Genomic DNA, 17289 nt, shown 5'->3' with positions numbered 1-17289 from the left:
TGTCATTGTGTTGCTGCTTTTTTACTGCCAATCACAGACTGGGTGTGGGTCCATTAAAGCTTGGGCTCACAGGAAGGGAGTTGAATTACACTGGCTGTCATTCAACCTGGCATACTGAGGACATCTGGTGGTGGAAAATAAGTATAGAAATGGGCAGCTCAAGACTGATGGTGAAGATTGCAGAAAAAGCTGGGTTTTTTATGTTTAAATTTGCTATATTTTTTTTTTTCTTGAGTTCTACCCTAATGATGTTCCTTTTTGTGTGAGATTGACGTGCTAAAATGTATTTCTGTATTCTACTAGGCGCTGTAGCACTGAAGAATCTGGAGATTAAAGAAAATGCATTGGTATGGCTTTTTTTTTTTTTAACATGTTGGGCACAGCTTGAGTGTCAAAAGAAATAATTTATACATTTTGTTTTATATTTGTGTAACTTTTGTAAGCCTTGTTAAAAGCCTGGCCATAGCATAGAAAGGAAAATTGTACTTGTATGTTTTAATCAGTGTAACATTACTGTTTAGTTTTGTCAAGGGACAGCAGCAGAGATTAATTTTGGTTTGAATGTTTTCTATACCATTTGGACTCTTACCAATTCATATTTGTAGAAGATGGTTCCACAAATCTCGACCTGGGACCATTGTCTGTACATTCGTAGTGACCCGCTATGAAACCGGAAATTCTATGCTGATAAATCTAGTTCTGAAGGAGATTCATTTAGATGCCCACATAATGTTAAAGTGGTTGTAAACATGACATGAAATACGAGTAAGGCTCCATGTACACGGGACGTTGTTAAAAGTCCCTTTGAATGCTGGAATTTTTAGGATGTTTGAAACGTCCGTTCGGTCGCGTTTGTACCCGTGTTCAGCGGGCGTTTAGCGGAGTTTGCGTTTTAGAAGCGTTCCTAGAGGTCAAAAAAATTATTCTATTCCCCTTTAAAATGGAAAAACGCGAACGCTAAACGCGGGTCATCGCGTTCGGACGCGTTTGTGCGTTTGAAACGCCGGGAAACACGCGTTCGAACGCAAATAATTGCGTTCTAAAAACAGTCCCTGAACGCAACTGCCTGCAAATGACTGTAAACGACCTGGTGTACATGGACAGATAAGATAAAATGTAGATGGGTTCAGGGGCTTCTGAAAAAAAACGCCCAACTGCTCCTAAACGGCCATTTCCAGCGTCCCGTGTACATGGAGCCTTAAGCATATCTCTCTATAGTGTGTACTTGGCTCAACCCAGAGCACTACATGTCATTTCTATCTGTTGCTTTGTTCCCCTGCTATGTGTATGAATCTACAAAAAAAAGGAAAACAGAGGTGCCACTGAGGTTACCTCTGCAAAGTGGTTGCAAATCAAGGCTCAACACTGGTTTAAATGAGAGAACAATTTTATTGAAGCATATTGATTGGTATTAGAAATATCAGTCACTAAAAATCCACATCTGACTGAAAAACAGACCTGTGGAAATGTTCCCAAAATACAAACCACATCTACACACACTCACACATAATAGGACCCAGCCCACTCCACCCCACACATCATGGACTCCCTCCCCTAGGCATCCTAAACAGAAGCAGTCACGTTAATTGTTTATGTGATTAAATCAAGTTGCAAATAGAAAATTTACATTGCTTGCATAGCTGTATGGATGCAGGGCAGTCCGAAATTATTGCTGTAACATTCTCTGTCTTCAATACCATTGGACTTCAGGGCAAACTTGTTCCAGGGAAGCCAATCAAGCTAGAGGAAAGTAATTAATTGATAACTATTACAGCCTAGCAAGGATCATAGGGTTATTTCAACATGGCATGTCCATTGGAATCATTTGCAAACAATAAACCAGGACAAACTCCGCATCAAGATATGGAATATTTCAATCGGGAAGGAATTTCCATGTAATTGGATCAGTGTAATGGTCAAAGTTAGTGACACCAGAAAGTCCCACAGAAATCCACTCTCACCATCAGGTACATTAAAGTATGGATGGAGGCAGACATCTTACAAGGCAGTTAATGATTAGAATCCACCAAATCCCGAATCACTCCCTGTACCGTCCTGTATGTCACCACTTAAATCTAAATTTTTACACATCAGATTTCATAGTGTCAGTACCTCATATGGGCGGCAGATGTATGAGTCCTGGGGCAGTCACTACACAGATCAGTGTCAGCAGGGTCGGGAAAGCATACATAGCATTATGAGCAATAGTCTTTTAAGAGGTGGCCAGGTCAGCCCAGTGTTCCTTCTTACCCGCCCATGTCAAGTTTGCCCTGAAGTCCAATGGTATTGAAGACAGAGAATGTTACAGCAATACGTTTTGACTGGCCTGCATCCATACAGCTATGCAAGCAATGTGAAGTTTCTATTTGCAACTTGATTTAATCACATATACAATTAATGTGACTGCTTCTGTTTAGGATGCCTAGGGGTGGGAGTCCATGATGTGTGGGGTGGAGTGGGCTGGGTCCTATTATGTGTGAGTGTGTGTAGATGTGGTTTGTATTTTGGGAACGTTTCCACAGGTCTGTTTTTCAGTCAGATGTGGATTTTTAGTGACTGATATTTCTAATGCCAATCAATATTCTTCAATAAAATTGTTCTTTCTCATTTAAACCAGTGTTGAGCCTTGATTTGCAACCACTTTGCAGAGCTAACCTCAGTGGCACCTCTGTTTTCCTTTTTTGGTATGTCCTTACATATGGTTGCTGAGGCTCCCCGGTCGCAAATTGACCGTTTGATGTATATATTTTCAGGAAGTACCGCTCCCCATTATTAAGGGTTGTATGGTTACATGTTAACCCTAGAGACAGTTGTATGCTTTGGTAGTATCTGTATGAATCACTTCTGATTTTTTCCTGACACCAAGAGAAAAAATATGACAAGGGAAGGACCTCCAGCTGATTAGCAGTTCTGTTCCTGTGTGCTGTATGGAGGGAGATGTTTCCTCCCTCCAATTGGCTCTCCTCAATGATGTAACTTCAGCTCTCTGCCCCCTGCTTTTCATAGCTGAGATCTCCTGTGTAAATGCTTCACTTTGAATGGATGTAGGGGAAAGATAGTTGTAGATAAACAGGTACAACTTATGTTGGAAGTTTTTTTTTTTCTTCTCTGGGTATCACCTGAGGCCAGTCCACTTCACTGGGTATAGGTAACTGTTTACATTTACAACTTCTTCAATTGTTCACTCTGTACTATTTTCTATCAAAAATGCATACGTTCATTAGACCTAAAGTTACATAGTTACAAGCTCACCTCAGAACATTTAAAATTCTCTCTTGCGGTGGAGCTGCATCTGTACTGCAAGGGTTAGTAGCCCATTTTATCTAGGGGAGAGAAGAAACGGTATTACTTACCTGATTCTCTGCTCCCCCATGGCTTCAGCCATGTACTGTCCCTCAGCATCATCACATCCAATGCTGGGTTATGGACACTTCTTTGGTATTGATGAGCTCAGAATCCTAGACTGTTGGGACATATGGGAGCAGAAGCTGCAGGGAAGAGCAGAGGATCAGATAAGTAAATATTTTTTAATTCCCCTAGTTTATAAATAAACAATTAAACCCTTGCAATATACAGTTGTGCTCACAAGTTTACATACCCTGGCAGAATTTATGATTTCTTGGCCATTTTTCCGAGAATATGAACGAGAACACAAAAACTTTTCTTTCACTCATGGTTAGTGTTTGGCTGAAGCCATTTATTATCTATCAACCGTGTTTACTCTTTTTAAATCATAATGACAACAAAAACTACCTAAACGACCCTAAGGCTACATTCACACCTGAGCGTAGCGTTTTTCGCGCGTTTTTACCGCGATTTTACCGCGATTTTTGCGGCGTTTTTTTACCGCGATTTTACCGCGATTTTTACCGCGATTTTTGTGCAGGCGTTTTTAGATTGAATAGAGATCAATGGAAAACGCCTGTAATCTGCCCAAAAAGAAGCTCATGTACTTTTTTGAGCGTTGGGCGTTTTGTATACAGCGTCAAAACGCTCAGATGTGAACAGGGGCCATTGAAATGAATAGGATTTGTCTTGTTGGGCGTTTTGAGAGCTGATCCTAGAGCAGAAAAACGCCCCAAAAACGCCCCAAAACGCCTAGATGTGAACGGAGCCTAATGATTTTGGCCTGATAACATGCACACAAGTTGACACAAAGTGGTTTGAATGGCTATTAAAGGTAACCATCCTCACCTGTGATCTGTTTGCTTGTAATTAGTGTGTGTGTATAAAATGTCAATGAGTTTCTGGACTCCTGACAGACCCTTGCATCTTTCATCCAGTGCTGTACTGACGTTTCTGGATTCTGAGTCATGGGGAAAGCAAAAGAATTGTCAAAGGATCTGCCGGAAAAGGTAGTTGAACTGTGTAAAAAAGAAAGGGATATAAAAAGATATCCAAGAAATTGAGAATAGAAAAAAAGGGGAAAATTTTGCGCTGAGGAACACATATGTAGAAATACAATAAATTAAAAAGGCAGACAACCATACAAGCAGATTACACACCTCAAAACAGAATAAAGAGATAAAAGGTAGCGCCAATACAATGAAAGTACATATATTAAAAGTCCATCCTCCAACTAAAGGAGGCTAACTAATCAATAAAGTCCATATAAAAGTGAAGAGGAGGTATCCAACACCAATGTGAAAGGCAATTATCACACAGCAGTCACCCTGTGGATGTTCAAGCAGCTTACCGGACAGGTATGACCCTCAGTCAGAGATGACAAATATTCTGTAATGTCAGGCAGCAGGTGAACAGACTATTAAATAAATGCCTATTACTGTTTAAGACATACTACACTCTTGGCCTTTTATTTATTCTGAGGTTATCCATACCATATACAACCTAGGATCCGTTTGCTTGCTTGCTTGCTGCTTGTCACTGCTGAGCATCTGGTGCGTTTGCCCTACATGGCTGTTGCTATGGATGTTGCGTTTTGTTGATTCTTCCTAATGAGAGCTGGGATCAGTCTGTTCACCTGCTGCCTGACATTACAGAATATTTGTCATCTCTGCTATATTTGACCACTCTGATTGAGGGTCAGTCATGTCCGGTAAGGTGCTTGAACTTTCACAAGGTAACTGCTGTGTGCTAATTGCCTTTCACATTGGTGTTGGATACCTCCTCTTCACTTTTATACGGACTTTATTGATCTAGTTAGCCTCCTTTAATTGGAGGATAAACTTCTAATATACAGTATGTACTTTCATTGTATTGGTGCTACCTTTTATCTCTTTAAGAAATTGAGAATGCCAATCAGCAGTGTTCAAACTCTAATCAAAAAGTGGAAAATGAGGAGTTCTGTTGAAACCAAACAATGGTCAGGTAGAACAACTTAAATTTCAGCCACAACTGCCAGGAAAATTGTTCCGGATGCATAGAAAAACCCACAAATAACTTCAGGTGAAATACAGGACTCTCTGAAAACATGTGGTGTCGCTGTTTCAAGATGCACAATAAGGAGGCACTTGTAGAAAGATGGGCTGCATGGTCAAGTCGCCAGAAGAAAGGCATTACTACGCAAATGCCACAAAGTATCCGGCTTACAATAGGCCAAATAGCACAGAGACAAGCCTCAAACCTTCTGGCACAAAGTCATTTGGAGTGATGAGACCAAAATTGAGCTTTTTGGCCACAACCATAAAGGCTACATTTGGAGAGGAGTCAACAAGGCCTATGATGAAACATACACCATTCCCACTGAGGTGGATGGATCGCTGATGTTTTGGGGATGTGTGAGCTACAAAGGCACAAGAAACTTGGTCAGAATTGATGGCAAGATGAATGAAGTATGTTATAAAAAAAATACTGGAGGAAAATTTGCATTCATCAGCCCGGAAGCTGCGCATGGGACGTACTTGGACATTCCAACATGACAATGATCCTAAGTGCCAAGATGACAATGATCCTAAGCGCAAGGCCAAGTCGACCTGTCATTGGCTACAGCAGAATAAAGTGAAGGTTCTGGAGTGGCCATCTCAGTCTCCTGACCTTAATCTCATTGAGCCACTCTGGGGAGATCTCAAATGTGCAGTTCATGCAAGACAGCCCAAGAATTTACAGGAACTGGAGGCTTTTTGCCAGGAAGGTTTTTGCCAGCATTACCATCTGGGAAGATTTAGAGCCTCATCCACAAATACCACAAAAGACTTCAAGCTGTCATTGATGTTAAAGGGGGCAATACATGGTATTAAGAACTGGGGTATGTAAACATTTGATCAGGGTCATTTGGGTAGTTTCTGTTGTCATTATGATTTAAAAAGTTTAAACACAGTTGATTGATAATAAATGGCTTCAGCCAAACACTAACCACAAGTGAAAGAAAAGTTTGTGTTATTCATATTCTCAGAAAAATGGCCAAGAAATCATCAAATCTGCCAGGGTATGTGAACTTATGAGCACAACTGTAGGTGCAGCCTCACTGTAAGGGAGAATTTTTTAGTTGCCCGGAATTGGGCTTTAAGCTGAAGAAGTAATGGTTATTGTTGATTTTTTTTTTTTTTTTTTTTGTAGAGTCAACTGGATGTGCCTTTTAAAGTGAAAGCCGGACATATTGGTAAGTTGAACACTGGCCAAATTTTTTATTTTTTTTTTATCAGGATTACATTTTGAAATATTGAATTTCACAACAGTTAGTGATAAGCAGCTAGTGATAGTGGCAAAGTAAATTCAGTCCTTGTTTTCTTTGAGTAACATTGTAATTTATTAAATAGACTAGCAAACGTGTGTCTTATTGTTTAATAGGATGGAATTTGGATGTCCCAGTGGTAAAAATAATTTCTGTTTATTAAAAAGTAAATAGTGCTGCGCTGCCAATTCCATTGTGCAATATCCTGTACATATTATGTATAGTGATCTAACAGAAGAAAAAAATATATAAAATAAATACCTGTGCAAATTTTCACAAACTCGTAAATCCTGCAACATTGAAAGTAAAAGTGCATATATAAATGGCTGTCCCACCAAGTATAACAAAATCTGGGATAGATGCGTCCAGGCCCCGGAGACGTGTATCTAGATCTCCCCTTTAACTTGTTATGCAGTTATTCTTATTTGATGCTACCTGCCACCACCACGCAGGTACTCCGGTACTCACGATGAATCGTGGCCACATTGTGGGGGCTGCCCATGCCCTACGGGCATTGGAACGATCTCTCTTTGACTAATCTGTTGCTGACCTGCAGTTGCGCTGTTCCCTGACATTGGTGTTACTATTTACACACGGCTGTTTTTCAATAAAAACCTTTGTTTCATGGAAAAAAAATGCATATATAATTACTTAAGTGCACCGTGCAATGTGCAAATTCAAAAGATCTGTGGCAAATGCTAGTACATTCCAAATGATCACACAGAAAACGGTAAAAAATAACTAAAATACAAATAGTCCTTGTGTATTGATGGTGTATCCCTTCACTATTTAATAGTGAGTGTCTATATATTAATAATTCTTTCCTTCTTCCCAATGACACCGCTGCGCTTTATGGCCTCTTACCTGAACATTGCCTAACATAAGCATGAAGTGATCTCTCCCAGTTGGTAGTGCTGTGTAGTCAGCTCGCCTCTAGGTGTCCTCTGTACTCTTCCCCAGTACTCTATTCTCTATGATGGTAGTGAGTACTCTAGGATGCTACCAGGGGGCTTTTTTTCCCCACATAATCTGGGATGGGGTGTATGTAGCATACACTCTCATGGTGTTGCACGTTTGGAACAATTTATTAAAATAAGCAGCTAAAAACTCACATTTAACAACATGGAAGATGGCAACAATCCACGAACACCGCACTCGTTTCCGTATTAGCATCACGGTATATCTCTGCTCACTCCCTAAATGTTACATCACGCTCACGTGACTTCTTCAGGGGTCCATACCGGTGCCTGTCTGGTTCCCGGTTTGATGATTAGCTGGCCCCTCCCCCAAAGGGTTTTGGGGTTGACGCGGGCCCCCCCGAGGGATGGTCGGAACCCTGCGTTCCTCTTCTTCCTGTTAGGCCCCCCTGTATTCTGGTGGTCCCTGTGGGTCATTTCTCCCCTTGTATTAGACAGTGGTCACCACGGATGCTAGTCTGTCTTGGTGGGGGTGTCCTGGATAGGAGCTTTTGGGTATTTGGACAATGGAAGAGTCCAGACTACCGATTAAATGTCCTGAAACTCCAAGCGATCAGGCTGTGTCTGGATCACTGGACAGATCGTCTTCAGGGGTGTCCAGTAAGGATTCAGTCAGACAACACCATAGCTGTGGCTTATGTCAATCACCAGGGTAGAACAAGAAGTGTGTTGACAGCTCTTCTGTAGCCAGCATTCTACAGTGGGCAGAGCGCTTCCTTCATTCCCTCTCAGTTGTGCACATTCCAGGGATGGAAAACTGGCAGGCGGATTATCTCAGTAAGGCAGGTGTTGGACCAAGGGGAGTGGTCCCTTCATCCGGACGTATTTCATCAGATATGTCTCCGGTGGGGCACCCCCGAGGTGGATCGGTTGGCGTCTCAGCTCAACAGAAAGGTTCAGAGGTTTGTGGCACAGTCACGGGATCCTCTGGTGGATGCCACAGATGCGCTGGTTGCCCCATGGGGTCAGTATTATCTGATCTACGCTTTCCCTCCTCCTTAACTTCTCCTAAGGCTCTTGCGCAGGAACAAGGCATTAGGAATTCCGGTCATTCTAGTGCCCCTGGACTGGTGGTACGCCGTGGTATGCCAACCTTGTGCAGCTGGTCGCTACCTCTAAAGGGAGGATCTGTTCCAAGGGCCAATCTTCCATCCTGCTCTATAGTCACTGGCTTTGACGTCTTGGCTGTTTAAAAGCCAGGTGCTGAAGGATAGAGGTTTGCCTTGGTTGGTGATTCCGACACTGCTGAAAGCTAGGAAGTCTACCGCTAGGAAGCTCTACTATTGTACATGGAAAACGCACATTTCGTGGTGTGAGTCGCTTGATATTCACCCTCGCTCTTTTTTGGTGCCTTGGGTCTTGACCTTCCTTCAATGGGGGGTTGAGCAGAAGTTGGCCTTGAGTACTATTAAGGGACAGGTGTCGGCCTTGGCGGTCTTCTTTCATGACCCCTGGCCACGCACTCCCTAGTGCGTACCTTTATTCAGGGGGTTCGACATTTGACTCCACCGGTGCGGTCTCATCTACTGCCTTGGGATCTGAACTTGGTACTTTCCTCCCGTTGGAAATATTAGAGAGATTCCCCTGCTTATGCGGTCCCAGTAGGTGGCTTTTTTGGTGGCGATCCCCTCTGCTTGCAGGGTGTCGAAAATGGCAGCATTTTCTGGTCACACCCCTTACTTGGTGGTTCACAAAGATAAGGTGGTTCTTCACCCCTGTCCGTCGTTCCTTCCTAAAGTAGTCTCTGATTTCCATTTGAATGAATACAATGTCTTTGAATGAAGACATTGTGTTGCCTCCGCTGTGTCCCAGGCCAAAACATCCTAAGGAAATTGCGTAGCATGCCCTGGATTTGGTTTGGGCGATTCGGGTGTACCTGGCAGCTACAAAGTCTTTTCAGAAGTCTGACTCCCTACTTGTGCTCACAGATGGGCCTCAAAGGACTGTCCACTTCTTCTTCTTCTGTGACCATTTCCAGATGGATCAGACAGACGGTGACTCAGGCCTATTCGATCAAGAGTCAGATTGCTCCTTTCCCTGTAAAGGAGCACTCTGCCCGGGAGCTTAGTGCATCATCCGGCGTCAGTGACACTTTCACAAAATTCTATAAAGTGGATGTTTTGGCATCTGCAGATGCTTCCTTTGGCCGCAAGGTTTTGCAGACTGCTGTTTAGAGGGTCTGTTCCCTTTTTGGGGGGAGTATTGTTCAGGTGGGCTTCAGTTGTTTTTTTTGTTGAGTTCCTGTTACCTGGTTGGCTAAGGTTTGGCCTTGGGAATTTTTTGCCATTCCCACCCCTCATGTCTGACACTGCTTTGGGATGTCCCAATGGTCAAGAATCCTAAAGAGCTTTGTCTGTCAATGAACGAAAGAGAAAATGTGATTTTGACTTACCGTAAAATCCCTTTTCTCTGTGTTCATTGATGGGCACAGCACCCATCCCTCTATGGAGTTGTAATACTTCTGACACTGCTTGTAACAAAACTGAGTAACTATAGAAGAGAGAGGGAGTATACCCCCTGGGACTGCCCATAGGCATAGTCAAGTTATTTTCTGCCTAGTGTCCTACTCCTGTAGGGGGCAGTATAACCCAATGGTCAAGAATCCTAAAGCGCTGTGTCTGTCAGTGAATGTGGAGAAATGGATTTTACGGTTAGTCAAAAATACAATTATCCTATCTAGAGGTTTGAAATTTCCAATAGTATACTGTTCAGCACTGTAAAGAAAGAAGAGATATATTTTTTTTTCTTTTTTCCTCCCCCTTTTCGCTATCTCTCCACTCCTTCTTTTTTTTTTTTTTCTCTAAGCTCCTTTTAGGTCTCTTATGACAAATAAAATTATGCACCTCAGTTCCGTACTGATTTAATGATCATCATCCATATCTATTGATACCTTGTATGACTCCATACTGTAAGGGCTCTTTCACATGGCCGCTCCGCTGCTTTTCTCCGCTGCGGGACTTTTTTTTTCACGGAGCGGATGACATTTGTGTCATCCGCTCCGTGTGTCCACATATCATCCCATCCGTTTGCGGATGATATGCGGACCTAATGTAATGTCTATGGCATTGCGGATGTCAGCGGATGACACCGCTGACATCCGATTTTCCTTCCTTTCCATTTTTTGAACGGATGAAAAAATAGGGTTCTGTTCCATTCCAAAAAACGGAAGAGAACTGAAAGGAAGAAAATCGGATGTCAGCGGATGGTATTCCGCTGACATCCGCAGTGTCATTGACTTACATTATGTCCGCAAATCATCCGCAAAAAAATAGGATGATTTGCGGACAAGCGGAGCGGCCGTGTGAAAGAGCCCTTAAACTGATTTAACATTAACATTTATGGCTGTAAATTTTTGGCCTCATGCACACTGGATGTTTTTACAGCTGCTGTTTTTGGCTTCAGGAGTTTTTTCTTTCTGCAGCAGGTAAACTCCCCAGCATGTTATCCTATGTGTCCATGCACACACAGGCTGTTATCAGGAGCTTTTTCTGGCTGGAAAAAAACGGAACAGAATGTTTTTCACGTCGGAAAAACGCAGCAAAACTCAAATTTTTAACGTGGCATTCTACAGCTAAAGCTGCTAGCCTTTTTATAATGTTCAGTGTGCATGCGTTCTACTGTTTAGGCTCGGTTTCCACTAGTGCGACTTGCGGTGCGACTTGACACATGTCAAGTCGCACAGCAAGTCAAAACCCATTGTTTTCAATGGGGTCCGTTTCCACTGCCGCGGCTTCAGTTGCCGCGACCTCAAAAGTAAATCGTGTACTACTTTTGAGCGCGACTCCCCTCTATATATGAGGGACAAGTCTAACTGAAGCCGCGGTTTACTTTTGCTACAAAGTCGTGCTAGAAGTAGCACGACTTCGTAGCCGCACTAGTGGAAACCTAGCCTTACTTTGTGTGGCTTTGTGGTAACTGCTGTTGATACATAAATAAAAAAAAAAAAAAAAAGAGCCAAGGGTCTCTCCTAGTAAGATGTTTCTTTATGATAGCTAGCTTTTGAAAGGAAACATGTCCGAATAATAAATATGTATTAATAGAGCATTATTGTTTCAGTAATCAAACTAGCTTTTGTCTTCTACAGGAAAACTTGATCTTAAAATCCCTTGGAAAAATCTTTATACCCAACCAGTGGAAGCTGTTTTGGATGGCGTTTACTTATTAATAGTGCCTATCGCTAGTAGGTTCAAGGTTTTCATTCTTTGTATGTTTTACCAGTAAAAGTTGTGTGGTGGTCAAAAAGGCAGTATTCATAGATGAATACTGTATTTTACATACATTGATCCAGCCCTATTAGGTGGCATAGTTAAAAAAAACCCCAGTCTAAATGATAATCTGCATGTAGACTGTAATGGAGGATCTAAAATGTTGTGAAATATCATTTTGTATTATTTGTTTATGGGTACCTGGGAAAACTCCCAAAACCCTGATATGTTTAGCCCCCATTCACACTGGCGTGCTTTGAAAGCCGTACATCAGTGCAATTTTCACTGCCCATTTCATTGCGGCTTGCGACTTCATTTAACAGAAGTCTTTGCAAGTCGCAATGAAATAGGTAAATTGCTGCAACACGAGTCGCTGTGATATGAAGGTTCCATTGCCAGCAATGGGATGCAACTTGTCATGTGATTTTGAACTGTTAAATCGCAAAAAGTCGCACCAGTGTGTACAGGGGCTTAGTGTCAGTGCTGCTTTAATTTAAAGTTTTATATTCCTTATATTTCCCAGCACTAGAACTGCACGATTCTGGATAAAATGGGGAATCCCAATTTTCTTTCTTAGAATAAAGATCCCGATTCTCTCACCATTCTCGACGTAAACTCGTTTTTCAAATTATTCAAAAAAAATTTGGGCTAACTTTACTTTTTAGGTTTTTTTAAATTAATTGAAGTGCATTTTTTCCAAAAGAATGCATTTGAAAGACCGCTGCGCAAAAACAGTCTGACATAAAACATTGCAATAACCGCCATTTTATTCCTATATATAATATGTGTTGGCAGCTCTGAGTAACTTTTTTGCAAGAAATACTGATTTTAACTTGTATGAAACAAGTTTTCAGAAAAAGGCTTAGTCTTTAAGTGGTTAAACTGACTTCATTTGCAGACCGAAGTTCATCTCTTTGATCTCTAAAAAAACAAATGATACAATGTTTTTATCTCTCAGCCTGAGCAATGTTGTGATAAACTTTGTCGGCTGCTTTTTTTTTTTTTTTTTTTTTTTTTACAACTGTGAGCAGAGAACTGCTCTGCACTTCGTGTAAATGCTGCATTATGATCGTGAGGAGGGTTTTTATTTTAACAAATAATTGTGCAGCTCTACCCAGCACATTTACATTTTTGATTCAAGCCCACTGTACATGTACATGCACTGTACAAAAATAAACTGCAGACACCCAGGGTCGCAAAACGTCACACAGGCCCTGGCATTCCGCCACCGTAGTGGGAGCTCCTGCTGGGGGGGGTCAGGGGTCCCTTTATGGTTTCTTGCGCCAGGGCTCTGAAGGTTCTAGTTATGCCTATAACATGTGTGTGCAGATCGCCCATAGAGATGCAAGTGTTAGGAACTAAAGTAATGTAATAGTCCTATGTTCTAAATGTCCTATGTTGTTTATATGTTGTTTATACCTACTTCTGGTCCTCATTTGGTGCAAATTTCTTTTCAGGTATCAAATATGATGCTGAAAAAGAAGAAAAACAGTTTTTGGAAGCAAAGCAACGGGAGCTTCAACGCATTGAAGAGGCCAAACAGAAAGTGGCGGACAAGGGTATGTAAATGTCTATTTTTCTACATAAATGAGATATTTCCCTTTTATGACATGTTGTACTCTGCTGATTAATCTGTTTCTTGTTTTTTGTTTACCTGAAGAAAAGCCACAGGAAGAAAAACAGGATACATTTGTAGAGAAATTAGTAACTCAGGTTATCAAAAATCTTCAAGTGAAGATCTCCAATATTCATGTCCGCTATGAAGATGATGTGAGTAACAAAGTTGAAGCGGGGAGAAGTAATAAAAGTACTTTTGATTAAGCTGTATTCCGTATTTACATCAATATCACATTTCATTTATTAGAATATAGAGAGCTTATATCTAGCAAAACCAAATGTAGCATAGACACACAAACCACCAGCAAGAAAGTAAATAATAATATCAGATCCAGGGAAAAAAAAGAAAACCACATGAAGTCCATATAATACAGTCCCAGTGTTAAAATAAATGTAAAAATCTTGAATTAAAATGGATAAGAAATGCATAGTGTCTCTATACTTCATTATTGGCAGTTTCCTTTTTGATCCCTATATACAGTATGAGTAAAACAAGTTGTTGCTATTTAGCTATGCATGTATTCTTGCTCTTAGTACAATAATGTGCTTGTTGAGAAGCTATTGGAGTTAAGTTACACATGAGATTTGCAAGGATTTTAGTAGCAAGAACTTAACCACTTGCTGACAGATACGACCTTTGCAACACAAAAAAAATCTATGTGTTAGAAATAAAGTAGCTATCTGCAAAAAAAGGTATGGTCATGCTTATAGGTAGTTAGAAGTTTTAAGTGTAGCTGAACACTGCTCACTTTATAGCTTCACCACCAGGAACTTGGGATTTGAAATGTTCGGAAGGCATTGAATATTTATTCCAGTCATCTTATCACTTTTTTTTTCTGCTGTCTGTGTGTGGGCTTTTACATAACCAGTTCTTGGTTGGGATATTGCATTTTCAAAGATAATATATACCGTGTTTCCCCGAAAGTAAGACATCCCCTGAAAATGAGACCTACTTACAGTTTTGCCTCTCACTGAAATAGAAGGCATCCCTCCGAAAATAAGGTCTCTCCGATAATAAGGCCCCCGAAGCTGCCGTAACTCTGGACTCTGGACTGTAGCGGTGGGAGCCGCCGCGCAGCTCACTGTTGGCCGCAGAGCAGCCGGAGCAGGGGTGACTGAGGTAGGGGGGAAATGTCTGATAAAGAGGTGGGGGGATGTCTGGTGAAGGTGTCCACTGGCACAGGGGTGGGGGGGGGGGAGTGGGATCACTTAAAATGACACAGGAGGATCAGAGGGGGCAATCATAATGACACAGGAGGATCAGAGGGGGCAATCAAAATGACACAGGAGGAGGGGAGTCAAAATGACACAGGAGGATCAGAAGGGGTTACTAAAATGGTAATCCCCCCCCCCCTCTGATTCTCCTGTGCCATTTTGATTCTCCCCTCTGATCCCCCCCGTGTCATTTTAAGTGATCCCCCTCCCCCCACCCTGATACCCCACTACTACCATACCGTATACAGGTAATACATTTCCTTTTTTTTTGTTCAACAATAAATGTGTACCGTATTCTTTTTCCATGGACAAATAAGACATCCCCTGAAAATAAGATCTTTGGGAGCAAAAATTAATATAAGACACCGTCTTATTTTCGGGGAAACAGGGTAGGATGCAATAGAAATCTTTTTGTAAGCCAGAAAAAATGACATTCTCCTGTTACAGTTCTTCCAGCACAGATACCTTTTCCAGATGTCTCATTGTTTGTAAAAATAGTATTGTTGTGAAATGTATGTATTTTAGACATATCTTATTCCTTTTAACATAGGAGGTTTTGAGATAATTATTTTGTCTGCAAGAAGTCAGGTGATTATGATTATCTATTTCAAGTACCTTGGCTGTTGCTTAACTACTGTTCGTTCCTGTAAATTTTTTTCTGTCTGGTGCTTACAGTGGAGCGGAAAGGGGTAGTACTTCAGCTGGGAATGATATTTAATGAAGGAGAGAAATGTAGAATGTCCCTTTTTAAAACGGTTTTAAATTTTACATGATTTGAATAACCTCAGTTTCTTATAGCTTTCTCTTTATAATTCTCTTTTTTGCTTATTTTATTTTATGCTGGGTATGAACCATAGATCTGATATGTGATATTCATGTGTAGCACAGACAGGACTGATCTGGTTGTTTGGTCCCAGGTTCTATTCCCTGATAGACACATAGCAGCCAGGCACACCGTAGTGCCCAGTCACTCGAGTCAGAAAACAGGCTTTACATGTGTTTTTGCAGGTTATTTTGCTGAGTGAACTAGGTTTGGGTAAGAGTGAGCCATTGGGATATGCCAAAAAACTTCTAGAAAAACTGAGATGGAAGATCTGCTCCTTTGGGGTGAGGACCACCCTCTTGAATGTGAAGGGTAACTAGATTCCAAACAGTAACTCCTCAACAGGAGTATAATTGTGAGTGTACTGCTGTAAGCTCTCCCAGATAGGGCAAAGAAAAGTCTCTGGAATCCACATGGCAGTTACTCATTGTACCCTGTATACAATGTTACCACCTACAGTACCAGTCCGCTTCTGTACTTGTTGCCCGTGTCCTGAATCCTCAGATGGGCTTTCTCTGTGATTTCAGGAAGATAGGCCAGAGGTTCCCTAGCCCAAGTAGTTGCTGGGATCCCAAATAGAAATGATTGCAGCTGCAGGTAGTCTCCCAGGGATGCCTTAGCCCTCAGGCTGGGTCTTACACTCCCATGAACAAGAGAAAGCTGTTCTGGGCCCCCAGCATATTTATACCTCTCTCAGCCCTCTGCTGGTCAGTCACTCTACTGACCCAGGAATGGCTGAAGAGCCATGAATATGCCGGGCAGGATCAAAGCTCTTCTGCCCACTATATCCCAGAGTTCAGTGAGATGCAGGGGAAAGTAGCTGAGCCTGAACCAGCAGAACCTGGAACAGACGCTAACAAACAATAACTGCTCTCCCTGATTACGGTAAGGCCAAAAACAATTTTCCCAGCACTAGTAGCTTACGGAGAGGCGCTACATATGTAACTTTGGTATAGGTTATATAATCTTTGCTGTTCACTCAAAACTGAGTTTATTAAAAGCAGTGTGTAGCAGTGGCAAATACTTTTCTCCGAAGTCTCTGATGCAAGTTGCAATAGTCTGATTCCAAGGCAACATAGTAGTTCCAGGGCATGGGCTTTATTCTCAGTAAATCTGAAAAGGTTCTCAATGCCCCGGAACTTGATTGTGGTCCAGATTTTTATCAAAAAAAGGGCTACCAATTGTACATTTATATAGCCATTTAAAATCACTTAGGTAAACTTACCCATATTACATGACGTAATGTTGTATGTTTCAAGGAGTGCATATTTATAATGTATGATCTTGTATTCCATTTTTTTTTTCTTGTAGATCACAAATCCTCAGTGTCCACTCTCATTTGGTGTTTCACTTCAAAACCTCAGTTTGCAGGTAGGACAGGATAACATATTGCATGTTAGACAGGAAAGCTTGCTATCTTTTAGTCTATGTCTAATTTCCTATTTAAACATTTGATAAGATAAGGGACTATGCAGCCATCATCATTTTATTCACCATCTCTCAACAAAGTTTAATAATGGTTGGCATCTGTGGTTTTGTGGCAAACTATGTACTACACATCTTTTCTATTACTGTGTAAGCTTAATGAAAGAAGAATAGCTTTCTACTGAACCACATAGTTTTTTTTTGTTTTCTAAAATAGGTGTTACTTTACCTGACACAACTTAGGTGTTTGACTTACTTATCAGGTACCAGTGTTTACCATCTATCAAAACTGGATGTGCTATCAGTCTTGTTTACTCTGATTTAAATTGCTATTGCATGCTGTCCATAGTGCATTTAGGGAAAGTATCAATTTTTGTGGATGCGGTGGATTAGGAT

The 17289-nt window shown here is 41.4% G+C and overlaps 1 protein-coding gene across 1 annotated transcript in view; it reads left to right on the top strand.

Moving 5' to 3' along the window:
* Positions 1-17289, top strand: part of VPS13A (vacuolar protein sorting 13 homolog A) — a 427491-nt gene that overhangs the window by 51925 nt on the left and 358277 nt on the right. Inside the window, exons 2-7 of the mRNA XM_082266808.1 lie at positions 304-347; positions 6517-6559; positions 11693-11788; positions 13271-13372; positions 13474-13583; positions 16780-16839. Coding sequence (XP_082122934.1) covers positions 304-347; positions 6517-6559; positions 11693-11788; positions 13271-13372; positions 13474-13583; positions 16780-16839 — 455 coding nt within the window. The remainder of the gene's footprint in view (positions 1-303; positions 348-6516; positions 6560-11692; positions 11789-13270; positions 13373-13473; positions 13584-16779; positions 16840-17289) is intronic.

Source organism: Pelophylax lessonae, assembly GCF_965119305.1.
Source record: "Pelophylax lessonae genome assembly, chromosome: 1".
NCBI classification, from domain to species: domain Eukaryota; kingdom Metazoa; phylum Chordata; class Amphibia; order Anura; family Ranidae; genus Pelophylax; species Pelophylax lessonae.
This window is presented reverse-complemented; position numbering and strand designations above follow the sequence as displayed.